The sequence below is a fragment of the Anguilla rostrata genome, chromosome 6 (assembly GCF_018555375.3).
Source record: "Anguilla rostrata isolate EN2019 chromosome 6, ASM1855537v3, whole genome shotgun sequence".
Classification (NCBI taxonomy): Eukaryota; Metazoa; Chordata; class Actinopteri; order Anguilliformes; family Anguillidae; genus Anguilla; species Anguilla rostrata.
In genome coordinates, this window is record NC_057938.1 from 30,089,412 (window position 1) to 30,113,519 (window position 24,108).

At 37.7% G+C, this 24,108-nt stretch overlaps 1 protein-coding gene across 3 annotated transcripts in view; it reads right to left on the bottom strand.

Annotated features, from left to right (window-relative positions):
- Window positions 1-24,108, bottom strand: part of ahctf1 (AT hook containing transcription factor 1) — a 224,363-nt gene that overhangs the window by 113,774 nt on the left and 86,481 nt on the right. For all 3 annotated transcript variants that reach the window (XM_064341031.1, XM_064341029.1, XM_064341030.1), the window contains exons 13-20: window positions 23,672-23,762; window positions 23,371-23,460; window positions 18,539-18,679; window positions 14,381-14,485; window positions 4,321-4,417; window positions 3,744-3,867; window positions 3,586-3,642; window positions 704-850 (exon numbers count right to left, since the gene is read on the bottom strand). In XM_064341031.1, coding sequence (XP_064197101.1) covers window positions 704-850; window positions 3,586-3,642; window positions 3,744-3,867; window positions 4,321-4,417; window positions 14,381-14,485; window positions 18,539-18,679; window positions 23,371-23,460; window positions 23,672-23,762 — 852 coding nt within the window. The remainder of the gene's footprint in view (window positions 1-703; window positions 851-3,585; window positions 3,643-3,743; window positions 3,868-4,320; window positions 4,418-14,380; window positions 14,486-18,538; window positions 18,680-23,370; window positions 23,461-23,671; window positions 23,763-24,108) is intronic.

Below are 24,108 nucleotides of genomic sequence, written 5' to 3' on the forward strand. Positions count from 1 at the left end.
CTGTCTCTGATGACTGTTAACAGCATCGCTGTTCCTCCCGGTTGTCCAGCTCCCCAATTCACTCCCATTAATTTTCAGGACCTTGCTAAAATTAAGAGCTTTAAAGCACTAATGTCAAAAGGTCTGACATTTTTTGATGTTTTATTTCCTCATAAAAGAAAAAGATCCAGGAAAATTTCTACAAGACACACATCCTTGCAAAAGATAACATTCACATGGATGCGTGTATAAAAATTAACCAACTATGGCTAGCTGCATTTCTATGCATTTCTATGCCTCTATTTTTCAAAACCTAAACCTGAAATCAGCTTATCAGTTCAAAGACAGACCTTTTGATGTTAGTACTCCCTTTTATCAATTTATTATCCTCTGTAGTTAGTTATTTCTAATTAATATTATGGTCAGCAGGGACAGCTGATGTTGCCAGTATTAATGCAAATACAATGGGGAATACCAAAGTGAATTTAAAATCAGGCACCAATTTAGAACAAAGAAACCATGTGAGGTGAGCTAACCTAAAATAAACGGCTTGAATTAAACAAGTACTGAGTAACAAAAACCAGCAGCAGACTCTGGCTCCAGTATTAGGAATGGCCACCCATGGAATAAGGCAACTAAAGTCTAGGCTCAACTGCCGTGTGCATACATTTACAAACATTTTAGATGACATTTAGTGCATGTGGCACTACAATTGCCAAGTTACCTCATGGTCGAGGTGATCCAGCAGCCACAAGCCCTGTACCAGCTTCACAAGGCCAATGGGGATGGCAAACGCTGTGGGGAAAGACTCTACCGATGTGCCACTCTTATTAGGTAAAGAGTACATGACGTCCAGCAACAAATATATAACCTGAGTGGAGATTACTGTCAAGGCCGCAAACATGATTGGTGTTAAACTATATGCGAGAATGTGTGTTTGCCCAAGCTTGCAAGTGTGTACTTGGTAAACTATTATTAAAAATATTATAAAATATTAGATTTTAATTATCAAATTATCTGCGATGTCTGTTCAGACGAACAATATCAATTCTTGAAATCCTGAGATTGATCTTTGTATTGATGCATTTTTTCATCAGATTTTTGCTTTTTGATACAGCCCCCTCTCCTCTCCTCATTATAAAGCACTGACTGCTGCATCATAGTGTTGAAGGTTGCCACAGGTGGATATAGGATAATTAAGAGGGTGTCCCCTAAATTTTAGGTGCCAACTTTAACCAGATGCAAGCGAATTTAAGTAATATAAACTGGGTACAACATCTGGATTGCATGACTGAAAAAAAAGTGGGGCAGTTTCAAAAGCAGTCTCCACAGTGGATGAATAAAGCTAGGCTATATGGGAGAATCAGAGGAAAAAGAACAAACTTTATAAGGTACATAAAAATGATAGCACAGAGTAATTAGGCTAAATATTGTAATATGTATTATAAGGTTCAAAACGGAAGCAAAAAGGGGCTCTTTGAAAGGAAAATTCCCCAACATGCAAGAAGCAATCCTAAATGTTTCTTTCAATACTGTAGTATTGAAAGAAACTTTTAGGATGCTTATATACAACAAAAGAAGGAGCATTGCATTAGAAGAATAAGGATATTGCTGATGCCATGAATAGTTACTTTCTGGAAAGGTTCACCAGAGAGGAGATTACTAATAGGTCAGAAGTCATATTCAGAATTTCTTAGCGGATATTGACAGAGAAGTACTAAATAAATTACATAAGCTAAAGACAAATAAGACAACAGGCCCGATGTCAAACACAAGAGAACTCAATGAGTTTGGTGAGATCATCTTTAAACCATTGGCAGTTATTTATTTTTAAAAATATTTTTTGGGCTTTTCAGCTTTTATTGGACAGAACAGTTTAGAGAGACAGGAAGAACAGGGAAGAGAGAGGGAGAGACGTGCGACAAAGGTCGCACGGTCGGACTCGAACCGCTGACGTCGCGGCTCGTAATGAGCATGTGGACAGTGCTCTACAGGCTACGCCACAAGACACCCCCATTGCTTATTTTTATTCAGTCTTTAACAACTGGAGAAATATCAGATGACTGGAAGCAAGGTAATCTAATACTAATATATATATAAGAAAGAGAACCATACTGATCCAGGAAACTGCACGCATGCCAGTTTAACTTGCATCACACGTAAAAAAATGGAATCTACGATTAGATAAAATTATTTCTTCCAAAAATAACATCCTAAGGGATAGTCAGCATGGTTTTCGCAAGGGAAGGTCATTCCTGACAAACCTTTTGGCACTCTCTGAGGAGGCTACCAAGTGTTTTTATTGTAGCAAGGCTTATATTGTATGCTTGGATTTCCAAAATCGTTTGATAATGAGTCTCATGTGGAACATTGTCAAAATGAAAACAGGAGGTATTTCAGAGTGGGTTTAGAACTGGCTAAAAGGTAAAACACAAAGAGTAGTAGAGGGATCTTAACTGAGCAGGGTACTGTGGGATGTGGAGTCCCACAAGGATCTTAGCTGGGACCACTGCTCTTCCTTATTTACATAAATGACCTCAATTGGAATGTTGAAAGTAAATTACTTCAATTTTCAGAGGATATAAAACTGGGAGGTTTAGATAACAGTTGGAATCTACTACAGTAATACAAGATGATTTAAACAAAATCCAGAAGTGGGCAGAAAGCTGGCAAAAGAAAGTGAATATAGCTAAATCTTAGGTTCTACACATGGAAAATAATAACATAAGGCAGGAATACTTTATGGAAAGAACAAAATTGGAAATGGTCAATTTGAAAAAGGCTTGGGGCTAACAGTTGATCGAAGCCAATCAGGTTCTAGGATTGTGCTTCAGCAGTAAAAAAAAAAAGGCCAACAGGTGGGATATATAGCCAAATGTATTGAGTATAAGTTATACTTTGATCTTATACAATACCTTTGTCAGACCACACTTATGTGCAGTCCTGGGTGCCATCCTACAAGAAAGATATAGGCTAGAGGCTCTGGAAAAGGTTCAAACAAGGCCAACAGAATTGGTTCCTGGTATGAAAGATAAAAGTTATGAGGAAACACTTCAGATGCTTAATCTCTTCAAACTTAGTCAACGGATTTGAATTTGATTGACGCTTCTGAATTCAAGGGATTAACCAAGTGAACTACAAGAGTGTCTTCAGGTTTAGGTCAGTCAGTAGAACAAGAGGCATAAATGGAAATAACCAAATGGCAGATTCTGCACATTATGAAATATTTCTTCACACAGAGAATACAGCTCGCCAGGTGATGTAGCAGAGACAGGTTTTCAAGACCAGGCTTGACACAGTGCTACATCCTATCTAGTTTGCAGGTAATCAGTGACCAATAGGTACCCTTTAGTGGTAGGAAAACGATGAGCAATGTTGGGAGGAAAAACCGCTCATCAATATTCATATTCAAGTAATACTGGTATTGTAACTGATGAATCAAAATAGAATTGAACTGATCTCGAAACAAAACTTAGTAATCAAAACTGAACCTTGAGATCATTGCCAATACCCCGCCTTAGTGTGTATAGACACATATTGGCTTAAATATACAAGATTAATTAATTTTCAGGAGCAGATACTGACCATACATGGCAAGGAGGATACAATAGCATGTTTGGCTGACTCTTCCATGTTTTCCAATAGATAGATATCCAGCAAAGCCTGTAAAATCACAGCAGAAATAAATGAAGTTTAGCATAGGTTGCATATGAAGTGGTCTAAGACCTTTTGGCAGGAGGTGTATGAAATGAATTTGGCTATACATGCAGTGTTGGGGGTGGGTACTGCCCAGTCCCTCCTCCATCCCGTTTCCACAGGTGTCTGAGGCAGTCTGCATACTGGCCCACCAGGCCATCAATCATGAGACAATCTGAACACCACTTCCCCCTGGAAGGTACAGAGTGGGCTCAGTTTCAGAAGGTCCACAGAGCTACTTCACTGATCAAAAAAGAATCCCTAGCTACATACTTCAAAAATACTTTGGGAGAGATGAAGCACATATCTGTTCAACTACTGGGTATAATACGGGAGATCATTCTTGTCCTGTCACTACTGAATGTATTAAACAGATGAAAAGCTCAGTGTGCTGCAGCCTCACAATTCTTCAGGCAAGCGTTTTTATTTTTTTATGTGGTTCAGTATTATTCTGTACACCATTGGACTGGCATGGCACAAGTGCATCTGGAGGTACTTTTTATACTTTTATACTGGGTATTGCTCCCATTAACTTTGAATTGCAGATATGATTCAAAGCTTATGTTCTTACCATTTTAATATTTAGTTCTGCCAAAAAATAACCTTAGCGTAAAAAAAAAATTGTAAGATATAAAAGACACCTACCTAGAGAGTCGTAGCAATTCCTCACGTCGACCAGTGTAGTAGTTTTTAATCACTGGGTAATTGTAAAAAGGCCTTGATATCTGCAGGACGTCATCATCTGTCAGACATACAAATAATAAGCTAGGGTTTGCAGAAGGTAGAGAGGGATGAGAAGCAGTTGAGACTGCTGAGGCAAGGGTGAGAGATGGGTGAGATGACAGGTAAGAATATGGTGAAGGAAGTGATATGTAAACCAGATGTAGGGGTAACTTTCTTCCAGTACGCTTACTTCTACATACAGTAGCTCATCACAAAAAATGGCTAACACCAATTCCTCAAATGAAACATTGGAATCTGGTGCGAGCAGATCAAAATAATTTAACATTAGGCAATGTGTGAGAATTTTTTCTCCGTATTGAAATACGTTTGGTACAACTGGCGTTTCAGAGGGATTCAACAAAGATTTTGACAAATGGAAAGACAGTGATGAGTAGAGTGAAAGTTGCAGAGGCACGTTGCATTCAAGTCAGAGTGAGGTGAGCCAAGTTAATTGTTAGGTGTTCAATCTGAGGCAAGCACACAATCTAAAGCAGCAGCTAAATCTGCAAGCTACATTTTGTGTATTTGTGCAAGCCACAAAATATGACGTTGCTCTATTAGCAGTTGTTGTTCTGTCTTCTGTGGTCTTCACCCTGACTGATCGCCATCTTTTGTTTACAAGCATTGCTAGGTTACTAGAAGTTACGTGGTTACATTATATTTCAAATGCTGTCATAAGATCCATAATGAAGCTTCTTCCCTCACTGCTTATTGGACTAGTGCAGGTTTACTCAAAGGGCACTGTTAGTTTAAACTAAGAGGTGTTGATTGAGTCACATTATTTCAAATGTTAATTTTGATGGGAAGGTTTGCTAACAATTTGCTTGTTGGGGGACACAGCGTTGGGGGACAAGGGGACTGTGGGATGTAGGCTACTTACCTTCAGAAGGATGATAACACTCAACCTGAGTCAATTTCCATTTGTTTATTATTAATAAAGCAATTAACTGAATAACAAACATCAATAAAATAAATAGCAATCTGTCAATGTGCTAGCATTTTTCTTAATCATAAATTTGTATAGCATATCTAGTAGTGGCTGGCACATAGAGAAAAGAGGGTGCCCAAATCTTTGCCTTTCAGGAAAATCCTCTTTACAACCTGAAACACCACACTTTCTTGCCATATTTTAGTGATTAGGTAACGTAAACTGAGTTGACTACTGACATTCTCGGCAGTGGAGAAGAATGAGGAAGTGCTAGATGCATGATTGTTTACAAACAATAGAATTTTGTCTATGTCCCCCCATGATTTTCAAATGCTCCTTGCGAAATTCACAGATTAAATATTGATGTTCCAAAAACAGGTCATTTAGTGGGAGTTGAAGTGTCAATTCCAAAAATCTGTACATCACTACTGTGGCAAGTAAAACAAAATTCGGTCCCATTGAGATTTGAGTGGAATTGGAGGAAAACTAAAATAAGGGACACGGCAACTTCAAGGGGAGTGAAGAGAGGTGAAGAGAGAGGATGAAATGAGCCTGCTGGACAGAGCCAGTGTTAAAACTCCAGACAATAACTCACTGCCACCTGCCCCCGTAAATAAAAAAGCATTATATAGCATTTTGATTACTGTCATTAAGCTAGTTGAGTCAAATCAATTTTTTGTGGCCTTTTGCATATTTTGAAACAAATCAGTTTTTTTGCATAAACAGAATTAGAAGCACTGTGAAATGTCAAGATTGTATTGCTAGCCTTTGCCTGCCTACCTATAAAATTAAATATAGCTCAACAAGAACTTGTTGCCCCTGTCAAGCATCAACCATCTTTTTAACAATGCAGACAACATAAGGAGTGATATGAGGATCAGGGCCCAGAGCCATAAGAAAGTTAACCCTATATCCGGTCTAGGGTTTTTGCTAATAATCATCCCTGTGCCATAACATAAATCCCCAAAATCAAATAAATTTAAATGTGATCACTGACAACACGACAATGCATGAGACACTCAAAACTGGCATCTATTATTCCATATGCAGGTTACATCATCCAAAGCCTGGAAAGAGGAAGAGAAAAAAAAACTTATCTAATCTCGTGCACCTCATCATTCCGGTTGTGTAGTCTACCCGATGATGATCAATAGCAATGATGATCAATATAAAGATTTAGCGCACAGCAACTTAACCTCTTAGCGCACAGCCCCTAGTGGTGGCACCAGCGGTGCTAATACTAACTCAACTTGTTTTTCTACTGCAACAAAGTGAGAATGAAAAACATAAACGCTTTGTTTCAGTTCATTAGTGACGATACATACACTATGCCGAAAACGGAGTTTCGCAGCCCCACCATTGTCGCTCCCGTCGTTCATTTAACACACACCCCCTCCCTGCAGTCTCATCTAAAAAACACCCCCCCCTTGACATAATGGACAATATTGTCTATCTTGGCATTCATAAAAATATTCTTTCACCACTAAAAAATCGTATTCCGTCATAGCAACAAGATAAACCCGACAATAGCCCTAAGATATGCTTATACAGCAGTGAAAACGCTGCTCACTGAATAACGAAATAAACGAGAAAAAGTTTTTAAAAATGATACCATGTCATTCTACAGTCAATATCTGGGACTAAATATTGAATAAATATAAAACCTTACTGTTGGTTTTACGTGTAGAGATGTCCCTTTTGAGACTGCGTGGTCATATATTGTCTTGGACAATCCGTTTGGGAAATATAGGCGCATCTGTGACGCCTGGGTATCTTCCAAAATAGCTGTGCGTAACACCACACCTGTTGTTTACGGCGTCGTCGCCCTTTTTAGTACAGTCTGACTAGATTTACAATTCATTTATTCGGTAGGCGAGAGTATAAGCTTTCTAACGATGTATAACATGTCTAATTCTGCTTTCGGAATAGCGTTTTATAGGTCAGCGTAACAGAAAATATTCTTAACATAGCATTCACTTACGCAATCACACTCTGTTAGCAGACAAATACGATGCACCTAACGAAACATGTTCAAGGATATTTCGTAATTTCTTGGAAAATACTATTATTATTGAGGACTTCTGAACATAGCTAAGCCATATGTTTGCTGATAGACCTAGCTGACATCGTTTTCTGGAGCAAAACAGAAGCGAATAGAACAATATAATTGATACTGTCTCTCTGTCTCTATCTACTGAACATAGAGGAGATTTCACCATTGCTATGTAAGTATTATCGTTCAAAATATTTCGGTTATATACGTTCTTTTTGAAATTGAGTATTTTTAAATAGGTTAGTGGTGTTATAATGTAAATATTTCACACTGTAATGTAAGCGTTAGACGGAAGTGTAATAGTTTTTGTGAAGCATGCAACAGTGATGACGTCAGAGCTGGAACACTGCCAAAACGTGGTGGACGGGTGAAAATTGTTTTCATGTTGTCTCATCCCCATACAATAAAACATACGAGAGTACAGAGTATAGAAATACACACGAGTTAATTATTACACATTTAGGTACTGTACCGCATTGTGTGACAATGTTTTCGCATTATTTTTTTAATCTGATAGCAATGTTTCATCTTAAACCCTCATAAGGGGCTCATTTATATGCTTTATAATGGACAAAAAACATTTTATTCAATTTTGGAGAGATTTTGGATATGTTTCTGGACACCTAGCTATTTTAGACCACTGTACTGACTGAAAGCTTGTAATTCCCATTTGAAAATTATGCAACAGTGATTTTCTTGAGTCAAAACAGTTGATTTGTAGTGAAATACATGGATATGTTATGATTTACAGCAATGCATAATTTAGATTTGGAGATGCTGGGTACACTGCTTAGTTTTTGCTTCATACATCTATAGTAGTTCTACATATCCACCCTTAGATTTTATGAACTTGTGGTCAAGAAGTTTTTGACCTAGCACATGTATAGTTTAACCTCCTGCATATATTCAATCTCGCAGTATTTCATTGCGAACTTAAAAAGTGCAAATTTATTTAGGATTTTTTGTCAAAACAATTGCATTTGTGGCACTTTATTTCTTCCAAAATTATGAATATAAACTAATCTGTGTTAGTATTGTAAATTGTACAAATGTCTTGCTTCATTTAAGCCATTTTTCAAGTCTCTGTGGTGTTCACGTCTGGAGTTAAAAAGCTTTAAATAGGGTACCCCCTAAATGGGCAAGGATTGGCAAAATTTGGCTTGTGCCTTAAGAGGTTAAACGTCTCAAGTAGATCAAGTGAAGATACTGTGGGGACCAAAAGTCTGGGGACAATACCAAGTCCTGATTGTTTTCATTATATATAAAGGAGTAATAAATATTAAATATTATACTCTTTGAAAACTTCTTATTCAAGAATACATTATTGAGAACAGTTACAAATGAAAATTATGAACATTTCCAAAAACGCTTGTATGAAATGGGAAGCTATGCAGATATCTGGTTCATCCATCATAAGCAAAGCAGTTCTCTACCGTTTACTCCATCCGTTGTGTGCTCTTATGAATCTGTCATCAAATATATCTAAAAACAGCATATTTCAATAACAATACAGCATCTTCCTATAATAAAATATTTACAAATTAGAACAGCTATTGCTACTGAAGTGAACCGAGTCTAAGCTTGCACTGTATCAACCACGAAGAATGCACAAGCGCAGGTCACCTTACTTGCCAACCTTAGTTGCTACTGCCATCTAGCGAAGATTCTGACAAATTACACTTTTCATCCTCTCAATCGGTAATGCGGGAGACACTTTTCCCTGGCTTTTACATTTGACGCAAAACTACCGAACGTCGGAAAATTCTAATACCGAACCGTTTCTTTTTTTCCTTTTTTTTTTTTTTTAAGTACCGAAAAAGTGCTGAAGTTTCAGTGTACCATGGAACACTACATCAGACACAAACCTATACCAATCCATGGCTCAGCTTAGCAGAGAATGCACATTTCAGAGCACCTCAGAGACAGATAGAATAATAACACACAAATACACATTTCAAATAATAAATACAACATTGAGAAAAAACGAAACAAAAGACGAAATATCAACTCGCGACCTGCGTGCTGCGCGCACGGCAGCCTACCGTTTTATTTATTTAGACATTGGCAGATGAGGAAATTTTCGGTTACGCTGACCTATAAAACGCTATTCCAAAAGCAAAATCAGACATGTTATACATCGTTAGAAAGCTTATACTCTCACCTACTGAATAAATGAATTGTCAATCAAGCAAAATTGCACTAAAAAGGGTGACAACACCGTAAGCAACAGGTGTGGTATTAGGCACAGCTATTTTTGAAGATAGCCGACCCAGGCGTCACAAATGCGTGTAGCCTATATTTCACAAACGGATTGTCCAAGACAATATATGACCACTCATTCGCAAAAGGGACATCTACGCGTAAAACCAATGGTAAGATTGTATATTTATTCAATGTTTAGTCCCAGATATTGACTGTAGAATGACACAGAATAATTTTTTTTTTTTAATTGTCTCGTTTATTTCGTTATTCAGTGAGCAGCGTTTTCACTGCTGTATTGGCATATTTTAGGGCTAATGTCGAGTTTATCTTGTTGCTACGGGATATTACATTACATTACAGGCATTTGGCAGACGCTCTTATCCAGTGTATAATCATGATCAGGAACAAGTGTGTCGAAAACCCTAGAGAGAAGTACCGTTCCAAGTGCAGGGAACAACCGCATAGTTCAACTTGGACCCTGTAGGTTAAACTGATTAACACTAACACAAACAAGAACAGCAACAACGCAGGCTATGCAAAAATACAAGCAATAGTTAAGACGAGTGCATTAAGTAAGTCACCTATGAAACAGCTAACTAGTTACAACCATAAGCTTACAGTCAATTTAGAGATTAAATTGAGAATACGAGATACGATGGATCCATGCCAAAGAAAAGTAATGATTCATCTTCTCAAAGCTTTTACCAACAAACTTTTAGTAGCAAAAAACGAAATATCAACTCGCCATCCATGCTAACTGGTTCCTACGCTCAGAGTACCGTAGTATTTATTTAGACATTGGCAGAGTACAGCATAAATTGCGTCTTTTGCATATATTCAATATTAGTCATTGCAGCGAGAAACTGCAGCTGTAGACACAAGACAGTCTGTTATGTTATGGTAGCAACGGAACGAAGCAGACTATATATGTATTACCGTCATTGTTTTATTATACCAGCGTGTTTTCACGCGTTTGCACAGAAACTCAAATACTAACAATAAAATGGTTTAGCTATTTCTCAGCATAATGACAGATTCTGAGAGTAAACAAACTCACCCGATACTGTCTTCAAATGGATCCATGCTCAAGAAAAGTAATTATACATCCTCTCAAAAAGCTTTTACTAAAAAAACTTTTGGTAGCCTAGCATGCATTCTGGCTGGCACTGTCTTCTATTGCTTTCCCGACGTTCAGACCCTCCCCTCACTGATAAAAACTAGACCCTACAGTGTCGGATTACTTGCGTCGCCATGGATGTCGCTTGCCGTAAAGAAGTTTACTAGATGTCGTAACACTTAGATTTGGAGCTCCAGCTCTTCTGCACCCCAACTAATAAAAAAGTCAAAATAGCGGGCGAACAATATGGCGGACATAGGTGGTCCCAATGGCAAAGTTGTAGAGCACGTTCAGATCCATAGGTCGATGAAGTTCTGTCTTGATCGAACTTACGGTGTGGGAGTTATGGCCTTTAACGCATGACCCTTTGTTATAGCGCCACCATCTGGCCGACATAGGTGATTTTTAGTGCCTGAGTAGTGGGGGGCCATAGGAACCCACCTGCCAAATTTGGTTGCTCTATCATCTATCATCTTCTTATCATCGCATTCACTTACGCATTCACTCTGTGGTAGAAGTAAAAGATGTTGCTCCTAACAAAACATGGTCAACGATTTTTCGTAATTTCTCAAAAAATATTATTATTATTGAGGACTTCTGGGCATAGCTAAGCCATATGTTTGCTGACAGACCTAGCTGACATCGTTTTCTGGAGCAAAACAGAAGCGAACAGAACAGTATCATTTATTTACTGTCTCTGTCTCCATCTACTGAACATAGATAAGATTTCATCATTGCTTTGTAAGTATTACTGCTCAAAATACTTCGGTTACATACATTATTTTTGAAATTGAGTGGTTAGTGGTATTATATAATGTAGATATTTCACACTGTAATGTAAGCATTAGTTAGGAGTGTAATAGTTTTGTGAAGCATGCAACAGTGATGACGTGAGAGTTGTAACATTGCCAAAACGTGGTGGACGGTTGAAAATTGTTTTCATGTCATCCCATCCCCATACAAGAAAACATATGAGTGTACAGAGTAGGGTTGGGCTGATGTAAAAAATTTCAAACCGGTTTGATATTAAGCCAAATACCGGACCGGACCGGTAATACCAAATTTTACCACTAGGCGTCGCACGTGACTCAGCCGTTCCCGAGTGGAACATAATGAGAGCCCATGAATGAGTGTAGCGGCTTTACCGTTGTCAAGCAAAACTCTGGTTGGTAGTTCTGTTTGGACTGTTGTTATGCAAAACCTCTGGTTGGTAGTTCTATGAAAACAAGAAAAAAATAGTTCCTTCTCATTTTATACCCTACACTTAGCACCAATTTTTAAATTTTTAAAAAACTGCATGAAACCGTAAGTCAATCAAATTAATCTCCCTAGCCCTGTCTTGCTTTTTAAATGGTGTGGTTGCGCAGTGTAGACATAACGTCTTTCTAAGACCCTGTGAAACGGGTTTTGAATGCCAGCTAGCTTTATGATAGGTTCGCCGTCACTTGTCACCTAGCCAATATTAAAATTCTTGGTTTTAGGTCAGAATGGTCTCACGGCATGCTTGTTATCCCTGCTAGCTAGCTAGCTAACTATTGAATTGTATTCAAAACAGCGGTTACTATAAACGCAATCGTTCACAAACATACAGATGAAAATGCGTCCGTAGCCATGACTTAAATGCGGAACGCCTATTCTACTGTCCAAATAAGGGACGATTTCGATTTGTAAGGCTAGCAACATTAACTAGAAATGTGATTCAACGTTGCCATCAATTGTGAAATTGGACATTGAAAATGGGAGGGGATGTAACAACAATTCAAAAGCAAAAGAATAATGTTGCTGTTTAAACTGCTTTAGAATGCTGGGTTTTTGTAGCACATTGATTTTAGAACTATTAAAAGGCAGAGGTGTCCCTTTACTGAGAAATAATGCCCACCTTGGACCAATCAGAATCGAGTATTCAGCCAAGCTGTTGTATAATGAAATTTGATCTCCTTGTTGCCGGCCTCGGCACTAAATTGCGCACGGCCTGTCAATCTTTTTTTCTTTTTTTGCACTCAGACACTAGTGGCTCCGTTTATAAACAAACATAATATTATGCTAATCACGTTGTCATATTGCTTATTACTAATGAAATACAAGTTGGATTTAGTGCCGTCGGCACAGGTTGCTGATGTAGGCTACTTTTTAATTTGCCAGAACGTCTCATAATGACAAATGTCGGTTCAGTCGGCTCGCATAAAATCAAACCGGTTTAAGCTCGTACACCAGACCGGACTGGCAAAACCGGAAACCAACACAACCCTAGTACAGAAATACATGCAAGAGTTAATTATTACACATTTAGGTATTGTACCGCATTGTGTGACAATATTTTTGCATTATTTTTTAATCTGATAGCAACATTTCATCTTAAACCTTCACAAGGGGCTCATTTATATGCTTTATAATGGACAAAAAGCATTGTATTCATTTTTGGAGAGGTTTTGGATGTTTCTGAAGCCCTAGATATAATTAGACTACTGTACTGATGGAAAGCTTATAATTCTCATTTGAAAAAGATGCAATAATGAGTTTCTTGAGACAAAACGGTTGATTTGCAGTGAAATATGTGAATGTTGAGATTTACAGCAATGCATAATTTAGACATTTTGGATAGATTTGGAGACGCTGGGTACACTGCTTAGTTTTTGTTTCATACATCTATAGTAGTTCTACATATTCACCCTTAGATTTTATGAACTTGTCAAGAAGATTTTAATCCAGCACATGTATAGTTTAACCTGCTGTATATATGCAATCTCTCAGTATTTCATTGCAAACTAAAAAAGTGCAAATTCATTTTTGATTTTTTGTCTAGACAATTGCATTTGTGGCACTTTATTTCTTCCAAAATTATGAATATCAACTAATCTAAGTTAGTACTGTAAATTGTACAAACGTCTTGCTTCATTTAAGCCATTTTAAATAGGGTACCCCCTAAATGGGCAAGGATTGGCAAGATTTGGCATGTGCGCTAAGGGGTTAAGTCTTACATTATTATATAAATTAGACAGGGGAGCAAATAAGTTTTTTTTCCACTTGCAAAATGCAAGGCAAATAATCTTACTTGGGAGAACATGGTACAAGATTTCATTTTGGCATATGGGTTATTATTTAATGAACTGGCTGCCACTGCGGTCACCTGATATTTTTTGCTCACAGAGACATTATGGATTGTATATCAGATCGAAAATCTTATTACGTATAGGCCTTGTACTTGCGCAGAACAAAACGTGTCATTCACATCCTAACTTGCAATTAAACAATATAAGCCTTTTATGTCATGAAGTCTCCTTTTTCTTCTTTTTGAGTGTGCAGTTCACGTTATATATGTATCGTACTGTATTACATACATGTATATGTACATTCATATACATATATACACACATATATATGTATACACATATATATACAAACATATACATATATATACACACACGTGTATATATATATATATATATATATATATACACACACACACACACACATATTCTTTTTTATGGTCAAAAAAATCGGCTCTAGGAGTACAGATGACCAATCCCTCTTGATGATCGCCGATTCCATAATCTATCGTATATCGGCACAACTCTAGTAACCACAATGTACAAGAACACATTAGCAACACATTAGCATAAAACCATAGCATCGAGGAAAACCATTATAAATGTGATGATGATGACAGAAGACAAGTGCTTACCAGACCCTTCGGGCAGAAGGCCAGTCCGGCAGAACCACAGCACAACTTGGGCATACTGAGAGATCAGGCTGGACACCACATTCTTGTTGATCAGACCCACCAACCCTGTGAGGCAAAGTACAGCCAAGTTAACTTCCACCACACTGGAATAAATTATTAACTTTGTGTAGTACTAAAGGAAAACTGTCATTGACAAAAGATGAATTAGTGGGGGTGCCATGGGTGTGGCGCATCCATGAGCAGCCATAAGGAGCCTCCCTGAGTTCTAAAACATAGACACTAACTTTGGCCCAATTCCTAAAAAACACTGTTTAATGAACGTTGACAAGTAACACTGTCTGTTTTTTGCGTTAAAAAAACAGTATCTTTTTAATCAGAGCTTACATTGAAATGCATCTTTGAAACAAACTCGCTTTTCCTTTGTGTTGTTTAAGCGGGACACTTGGAACAACACACAGACTCTTTGGGCACCAAAAACATGCGTTGCTGTCTGCTAGTGTTACCTAGAAGCCAGAAAGGAATCTGTCTGGTATAAATCTGGCACATAAAAAAGCAATAAAACCTTCAGGTAATGAAATGTTTGAACAAAAGCTTTAAATATTTGACCGGCTGAAGCTATTTACCAAAACACTTAGGCTACATGTTATTTCTGAATTCCAGTGGATACACTGAAATGCTGTTTGAATTTTACTTCTAAGCGACAAGCCAGTCCAACCTCATACCAGCCTAATACTTTTGCACATGTTCAGGGTTTACGCTGCAATTTCTTCAAAAATAATTTTTCCATTTTGACACATACATTATGACAATGATGATTATTAAATGTGCCCTTTCTTACATCGTTTGTCACGGTGTGTATTTGCCAGTATACAGTGCCGTCCATAATGTTTGGGACAAAGACATTTTTTCTTGATTTGTAGAAATAGCAGCATTTTTAAACACAGAATGTTACAGAATGTGGGGGGCATTTTCCTGGCATGGTTTGGGTCCACTTGTCCTCTTAGAATAACTTTTTATTAATTTGCAATGACTTTTGCCTCTGAGTGATCACCTTTACCCTATGATGAAACATTTCTATCCTGATGGGTGTGGTCTCTTCCAGGATAACAATTCCCCCATCCACAGGCACCGAGAAGTTTGATGAGTATGAAAATGATGTGAATTATATGCTATGGCCTTTGCAGTCACCAGATCGCAACCCAACTGAACACATATGGGAGATTTTCGACCAACGTGTTAGACGGCACTCTGCACCACCATCAAAACACCAAATGAGGGAATATATTTTGGAAGAATGGTGTTCCATCCCTCCAGAATAGATCACAGCCCCAGACCATTATTCCTCCTCCACCAAACTTTACAGTTGGCACTATGCATTCGAGCAGGTGTTGTTCTCCAGGCGTTCACCAAACCCAGATTTGTCCGTCAGACAACAGATAGTGAAGCGTGATTCAGCCCTCCAGAGAACGTGTTTCCACTGCTCAAGAGTCCAGAGGTGGTGTGCTTTACACCAATCCAGCTGACGTATGGTACTGCGCATGGTGATCTCAGGCTTGTGTACAGCTGCTTGGCCATGGAAACCCATTTCAAGAAGCTATCACCAAACAGTTATTGTGCTGATTTTGCTTGTAGAGGCAGTCTGGAAATTGGTAGTGAGAGTTGCACCCGAGGACAGACTATTTTTACACACTACACACTTTCAGTACTCGTCAGTCCCGTTCTGTAAGCTTGTGTGGCATACCGCTTTGCGGCTGAGCTATTTTGTTCCTAGATGTTTCAACTTACAGTTGACTGGGCAGCTCTAGGAGGGCAGAAATTTGATGAACTGACTGGAAACGTGGTATCCTAGGACAGTGTCATGTTGAAAGTCACTGAGCTCTTAGGTAAGACCCATTCTACTGCCAATATTTGTCTACAGAGATTGTGTGGTTATATGCTTGATTTTATGCACATGTGAGGAATGGGTGTGGCTGAAGTACCCAAACTAATAAGAAGGGGTGTCCATATAATTTTCCTATGTAGTGCATTAGACTGTTAATATTAGTTAATTTGATTCATAATCAAAATTACAATATTTGACAATCTAATAAAGTTAACCATCAATATTTGTAATTTAAAATATTAAATAAAATTCTAAATTATATGATGATAATTTTATGAGACCAATTATAACTAAAATTTTTACCTATGTCCCCTACAGAAGAAAGACAGCACTGGTGAGCTCAGTAATCACAAACGGTCTGGTAGGCCAAGAAAGACCTCCACACCTGATGACTAAAGAATTCTCACCATAATGAAGAAAAACCCCTAAAACACCTGTCCAACAAACTGTTAACACTCTTAAGGAGGCAGGCGTAGATGTGTCAGTGACTACTGTTCACAGAAGACTTTCACAAACAGAACTACAGAGGCTACACTGCAAGATGTCAGACCATTAGATCAGACCATTATTAAATATATCAGCGGGAAAGGGAAATTATTAAATTGATGTTACAGTCTGTGATTCAAATGTTTACCAAATGATCGTGTAAGGACAGAAAGCTAGGGAAATAAGGCAAACAAAACGACAAGTTACCTCAAAAATAAAAAAGATGAAGAGGACATATATATGCTTTAGGATAATTATAGAATCAAAGCCGGTTCTTCTGAGAAGTGTAAAGAGGAAATACTGGGTGTACAGTGCAAACTGGTAATAGTTTCATTTTTCCCAGTTCTGATCCATGATTCTTAACCCATATAGCAGTGTAAAGATGGCACAAGATTCACTTGTATCGCAGTGATGACAAGAGAAAAGTGTGGAGGCCAAAAGGAACTGTTCGATATCCAAAGCATACCACCTCATCTGTGAAACATGGTGGTGGGGATTTTATGTTTTGGTCATATATGGTTGCCACAGGTACTGACTGGCTCACTTGTCATCCTTGATGATGTAACTGCTGACAGCAGCAGGAGAATTAATTCTGAAGTGTACTGAAACATCTTATCTGCTCAAGTTCAAACAAATGCCTCCAAACTCATCTGATGGCCCTTCGTCCTTCAGCAACACAATGATCCTAAACATATTATGAAAGCAACAAAGGAGTTTTTCAAAGCTACAAACTGGAAAATGTTTTAGTCAAGTCAGTCACCTGATCTGAATGCAACTGAACATGCATTTCAAATGCTGAAGAGAAAAGCAAATTAGCCCCCGAAACAAGCAGGAGTTGAAGATTGCTATAGTATAGGCCTGGCAGAGCATCAACAGAGTAGATACTCAGCACCAGGTGATGTCTATGCATCACAGACGTAAGTCACTGCATACAAAGGATATGCAACAAAGTACTAAACATGACTAACTTCATTTACATAACTTTAGTAGGTGGTGCCCTGAACTGTGGGACTATACTTTATAAAAAGTGCTGTAAGTTCCACATGGTGAAACCAAAAAAGTATAAAAAATATCATTTAAAAAGAGCTAAGAATATGCACTTTAGCCACTGGTGGATTATTTTATTACAAAAAAACAACGAAGTTGTGGAGTACAGAGCCAAATCAAAGAAATATATAAAATGTTATGCCCTTCATAATGTTGTCCCAAACATTACGGAAGGCACTGTATGTGTAGTTACTGGTCAGCCCATAGTTTCCAGAAGAACATTCATCAAGTGATCAAAATTGTATTATTACTCTACTGTAGTAATAAAAAGGAAGTTGGTTACCTGCTGGTTGCCTGAAGCTACTGGTAGATTATTATTATGTGGTGCAGCTGTCGCCTATTGCCATATGATCATATACCAGTTCTAACAAAATGAACAAAAGTATAAAGCTTTTCAGGAAGGGCTTTGCACAAGGCCTCGCACTCACATGTCTAGCTGGCAAGCTCCGCCTTTTGATTTCCACTAGATTGCTTGTAAAATTGATAGTTTAGTGCTACACCTTTGCAGACAGACCATTCACATTTCATTACAAAAATCTAAAATAAGAACTGGTTTAGGATTCAAATCGTCAGTACACTATACTAGGAACAAAAACAATGTTTTAGCTTTCCAAAGCCTTGCCCAAGAGTCAAGTGTACTAAGTACTGGTTTTTGTTGCTGTTGAGTTAAGTTTATCAATCAAGTTATCGAAACTGTTACGTAGACCTAAATGTGTCTATGCAGCAAATGGATTTGGTTGTACCTTTCTGTGTGAGCTCGTGAGCTTCATTCAACAGGCAGTGGAAGACTGTGCTGAGGTTACCCAACAGGCGCTGGCTGTGCTGCAGCAGCTGAAGGGTCTGAGGGTCTGTGAAGTTGATGGAGCTGTCAAACAGGGGGGCACCTGGAAGGCACAGAAAGCAGAAAAACATATGGGGCTCATTCAGCACATTCTAACTTTACAAAGTCTTTTATATAAAATATGCTCAAAGTACTCTTCAAGAAGGAAAATAGAGTAGCAGAAAATGTATAGGCATTTGAATGGACAAATAGACACAATTTAAAGGTAGACCATAACAGCAAGGTAATTCAGCTAATCTGGCTTTTAGGGTACTACAAGTTCAACAATGTAGTTAGCTGGGGTGTAATGATTCTCATAATCAACAGTAAAATTTGACTTTTGATCTTGAGGGCATGATTTGATTAGATTTTTTCCTCCCCATAACCTACTGATTATATCATATCTTGTAACAGTTACAGAGTCTTGATCAAAAAACCTCTATTTCTTCACATACATTATATATATATATATATATATATATATATATATATATATATATATATATATACACACACACACATATACACACATACATTTGAGACCAACAGTTTACATACACCAAGGCAAAAGACATTCAAACTCAATTTTTCACAACTCTGCACATTTCATGTTACCATACATTTCTTTTGGCAAGTCAATTAGGGCATCTAATTTGTTCACATCAGAGGTAATTTTAAAACAATCGAAGAGAGATTTATTTCAGCTTTAATTCACTATATCAGAATTCCAGTGGGTCAAAAGTTTACATACACCAAGATGACTGTCTCTTTAAACAGTCTGGAACAGGGTTTCCGCCAGTGTATTGCAAGCTCGGCGGCCCGCCGGGCCTAAGTTGACCCATCGGGGAAATTTATTTTTATTTTTTTATTTTTTTGAATGTATTTTTAAGATGTTTTTAAACAGTTTACAGTTACAGTGGGGCGGCTCGGCTGAAAAGCTCACCAGCGACATCTGTAGGTTAAAACATGAACGCAGTAGGAAAACAGGAGGTCTGAGATCAGTGTTCTTTACCCTCATTGTGCGTAGAGTGACATTCAACCTTTTTGCAGTCTCTGCATTCAACACTTGACACTTCCAACTATTACAAGCTAACGTTACCTAGCAAGCCACCATTTCTTATTTAGTAGGCTAGCTAACCTCGTTACAAACTGCGTTATCACTTCATCTCGTTGGTAAGTACATTCTTTTTATATTAACTTAAGCAGTGTGTGTAGGTAACGTTAAACTAGTAGCATGAATGTAACGTTCGATATATTGTAACATTACATGACTTATTAATCGCCAACGACTTCACTTGTTTATTAATAACGGTAGCTTGATGACATTGATGTGCACAACAACGTTGTCATAAAAATTTTCCAACCGTGAAAACTGCCTGACTTGTTTACATTTTGGACATATGTGGCTATAGAGTAAATCCATCGTTGTTTCCGTCCCAGCACTTTCGACAAGTAATATCGGAAAAAAACACTTTTTACAGTGAAGAGTGCCTGACCAGCAACCCGTAAAAATGTGTTAACACAGCGGCAAAATTAGGCTATATCTAGAAATACCATCTTTGGGGAAAAAACCCTATGGTTGAGGGTCAGGCACTCTTCACGGTAAGAAGAAATTTCAGGATTTTTTCGATATTGCTTGTGTCTAAAGTGCTGCGACGGAAACAACGATAGATTTACTCAGGATCCACATCTGTCCAAAATGTAAACAAGTCAGGCAGTTTTCACGGTTGGAAAAATTTTTTATGACAACGTGGTCATGTAGCTAACTTAGCTAGCTAGCCAAACAGTCAGTAACACAGATACTTCCTTGGTGCTATTTAGGGATAATGTCAAGGAGGAAAGGTAGCCTACTGTAAAAGCCAAAAAACCTTATACAGATTTTTAAATGTTTATGCCCAGCATTCCAAGGCTTGTTGTTAGATTCAGTAGCCAAACAGGACTAGAATACAAGTTTTTTGTAGAGTGCAAAAACCTTGATATTATTTATTTTAATTTAATTTCTTTTGTTGTTGTTGAAATGTGCCTAGCATTCCAAGGCTGTAAGAATCAGTAGCCAATCAGGACTTTTTTCAAGTTTTCTGTAGAGTGCAAAAACTTTGATATTATTTATTTTAATTTAATTTAACTTAATTTATTTTGTTGTTGTTGAAAACACAGCATTCCAAGACTGTACATTGTTGTCAGATTCTTTGTAAGACTCTGCTATGCTGTAAATAGTTGTTGACTTTTTTAAATGTGTGTTGAATAAATGACTTATTTATAACAACATTCACATTACGTAGTCATATTTTCAAATCTCCAATCAGCCTTTAACACTGACTTAATGTAGGGCCCTATGGAATCTGTATTATAGCTTTTTTAAATTCTAAATTCCACGATTCTGTTATCACAGAAACTATAGGGCCCTACCTTAATGCTGCCATCAGTCTGTCTTATGGAGGAAAAAGTGAGAGGCTTTTAATCTGAAGAACGCCATCCGAGCTGCGAAGCATGGGGGTGGCAGCATCATGTTGTGCGGGTGATTTGCTAGAAAAGGGACTGGTGCACTCCCGAAAATAGATGGCATCATGAGGAAGGAGGATTATCTAAAAATACTGAAGCAACACCTCAAGACATCAGTTAGAAAGTTAAAACTTGGTTGCAACTGGGTCTTCCAGCTGGACAATGATCCTAAGCATACCTCCAAAGTTGTAACAAAATGGCTTAAAGACAACAAAGTGAAAGTATCTGAGTGGCCATCACAAATCCCTGACCTGAATCCCATAGAAAATTTGTGGACTGAACTGAAAAAGTGTGACTGAAAAAGGAGGCCCACAAACCTAATTGCGTTACAGCAAAGTATTGTGAGAAGCTTGTGGAAGCCTACCCCAAGCGTTTTATTCAAGTTAAGCAATTAAAAGGCAATGCTACCAAATACTAACAAAGTGTATGTAACTTTTGACCCACTGCAAATCTGATGTAGTACATAAAAGCTGAAATAAATCTGTCTCTTAGCTATTATTTAGAAATGACCTCTTACGGAAATAAAGTAGATAACCTAATTGACTTAAAGGAAATGTATGGTAACATGAAATGTGTGAAGTTGTGAAAAATTTAGTCTGAATGTCTTTAGCCCAGGTGTATGTAAACTTTTGGCCTCAACTGTGTGTGTATATATAGATTTTCCAGCTCCATTTACTCATAGTCTGCATTATTGTGAAAAGGGATGTTAGCTTAGCAATTTTGTTTGTTAAAGTCAGGCATAATCTCTCTCACTCATCTGTACATCCAGCCTCTGGCAGTGGCACTGCTGAGAATTTTGATACAGTCATTGAAAATGTTTTTAATTTTCGATTAATATTGTTATATTACTGGAGGCCAACATTATAGTTATATGGGAACTAAAGGATATACAAGAGAAATGTCTGTAATGTTTCCAAAGACCTTGCTTATTTCCATTCCATTTACTTATTTCATTTACCCCAGTATAAAGTATTCAAGGCATGTTTCTTTTGTCCTGACACAAAAATTTGATTTTTTGTTGCATTTAATGCATCAATTTTGACAGCAGGGAAAATTGGAAAAAAGCCTTGAATTTTCAAGAAACTCAAGTAGGGCTGCAACAACTAAGTGATGACGTTGACAAAACTGGACTGTTTCTGTCCCTCCCTACTGATGCACCATCCCATTAATGGAAAACTGTCTAGATGTTTATATATTGTATCAGTTCAATTTCCCTTTTATTCTTCTTAGTGCATCCCCAATGTCCATTTATTATAGTAGTGATGTAGTGATAGTGATCAGTATTTTGTCTTTACATCGGCAACTGTTACCTAAAGCAATGTTTCTTAACCTGAGTCCTAAATGGGTACCACGGCATATACAGTTTTTTGTTCCAACCACAATTGCAATCCCAGAATTTCAATTTTTTTAAGTTGTTATTTTTTATTATTTAGGTGCTCTTTGTGGTTAGAGGGATTATTTGCCCTTTTACTGTAAGCCACATTATGTCAGAAATAGCTATGCATGCCACAAAGAATAAAAGTCCCATATTCACATTGTAGTATACTGCAAACAATTTACATAAGAAAAGTGTTCTAACTGACCACATTAAAGACTAAGTTTGAATCAATAGGATCCTAATTGGTGAAAGCATGGACACACGGCCGCTAAAACAAACCATTTGTAGATTTTTAAAAATTGAGCCAGCCTTAGCTCAGAGCTTGCGGACATGCTAACGTTTCTGCTTTGAAATGCTGTGGAACCACTCTACGTTCATAGTCCAGCATTGGCCTCTTGCTGAAACCATTTGATGTGTTGAAGCCATTTAATGTAGCAAAGCCCATTAACATTTTTTGTTTTATGTTTTTATCTTCATTATTCATCTAAACAGTTGAGCTGAGTTTAAACTGCAGACTTCAAATAACTTTTTTGTCTTTGAACATTATAAATGCATGCTGCAATATGCATCTTATAAAAACATTTATGCAGATGCTTTATAGCATACATTTGCATGTTTTTGTATAACTCTCATCGTCTTAGTTGTTCAATATATTTTTGAATATTCACATAAACAAAAGTAAACATTCTGCAAACCAACTAATCGATTAATAATCAAAAAAAAAAAATTATCACCAGCTTAATCGATTATAAATATTGTTGTTAGTTGCAGCTGTAAACTCAAGCTTTAGCAAGGTTTTTCAAGAACCTGGGGGAACTATGAACAGTGTACATTCATTCCCATCGTCTTTGTGGGGTCACGCCGGATGAACTCACAGATGCCATCAAGCTCTTCCTTGGCAAGCACAACCTTGTTCCAGGCCCATTCTAAAATGTAGCACAGGTTCACTGCTGACCCTGGTTGCTCTGGGTAAAATGGGAAAGAAAATTCAATGGTTACTGAGAAACAAAAACATCCTCTCAGACTCACCATCCCTTCAAGTCTAAATTTCAATGGTAACCATTCGGTTACATCTTTACTTGTTCCATCTGAAAATACAGGTTCCCTACATGAAATAGGATGGATAGATGGAAAGATAAGGATGAAAACTGAACTCCACAGGAATCCCTCCCTCACCTTCAGATGTCCAGCGCCTGATGCAGCCAGTGATGAGCCCCAGAGAGCTAGTTTCCACAGCAGTGGACAAGACGGCATCAAGTTGCCCTTCCTGAAAACAGGGAGTTAGCTGTGATGATCATCTTTAAAACTTGTCTGTGTACTCTATTGGCTAGCGAGTGCACACTCATGACAAGCTGTATGAAGGGGGAGGGGGATGAGGATGGGTGTCACTTTCTATGTGGGCAGGGCCAACAATTCAGAAAGTTACTAACTACAGCTTTAAGAAAATTACTTGACCTCAATTGCTTCAAGAAATATACAAATATATATAAATGGGTTAAATGCTGAAAAAATTAAGCTGCTAGACTGGTTAACAGTGCCCGTCAAGAGCCAAAAATATAAATGCACTGACCTGGGTTTTAATTTTTCAAATAAATTTAATTTTGTGAACTGAA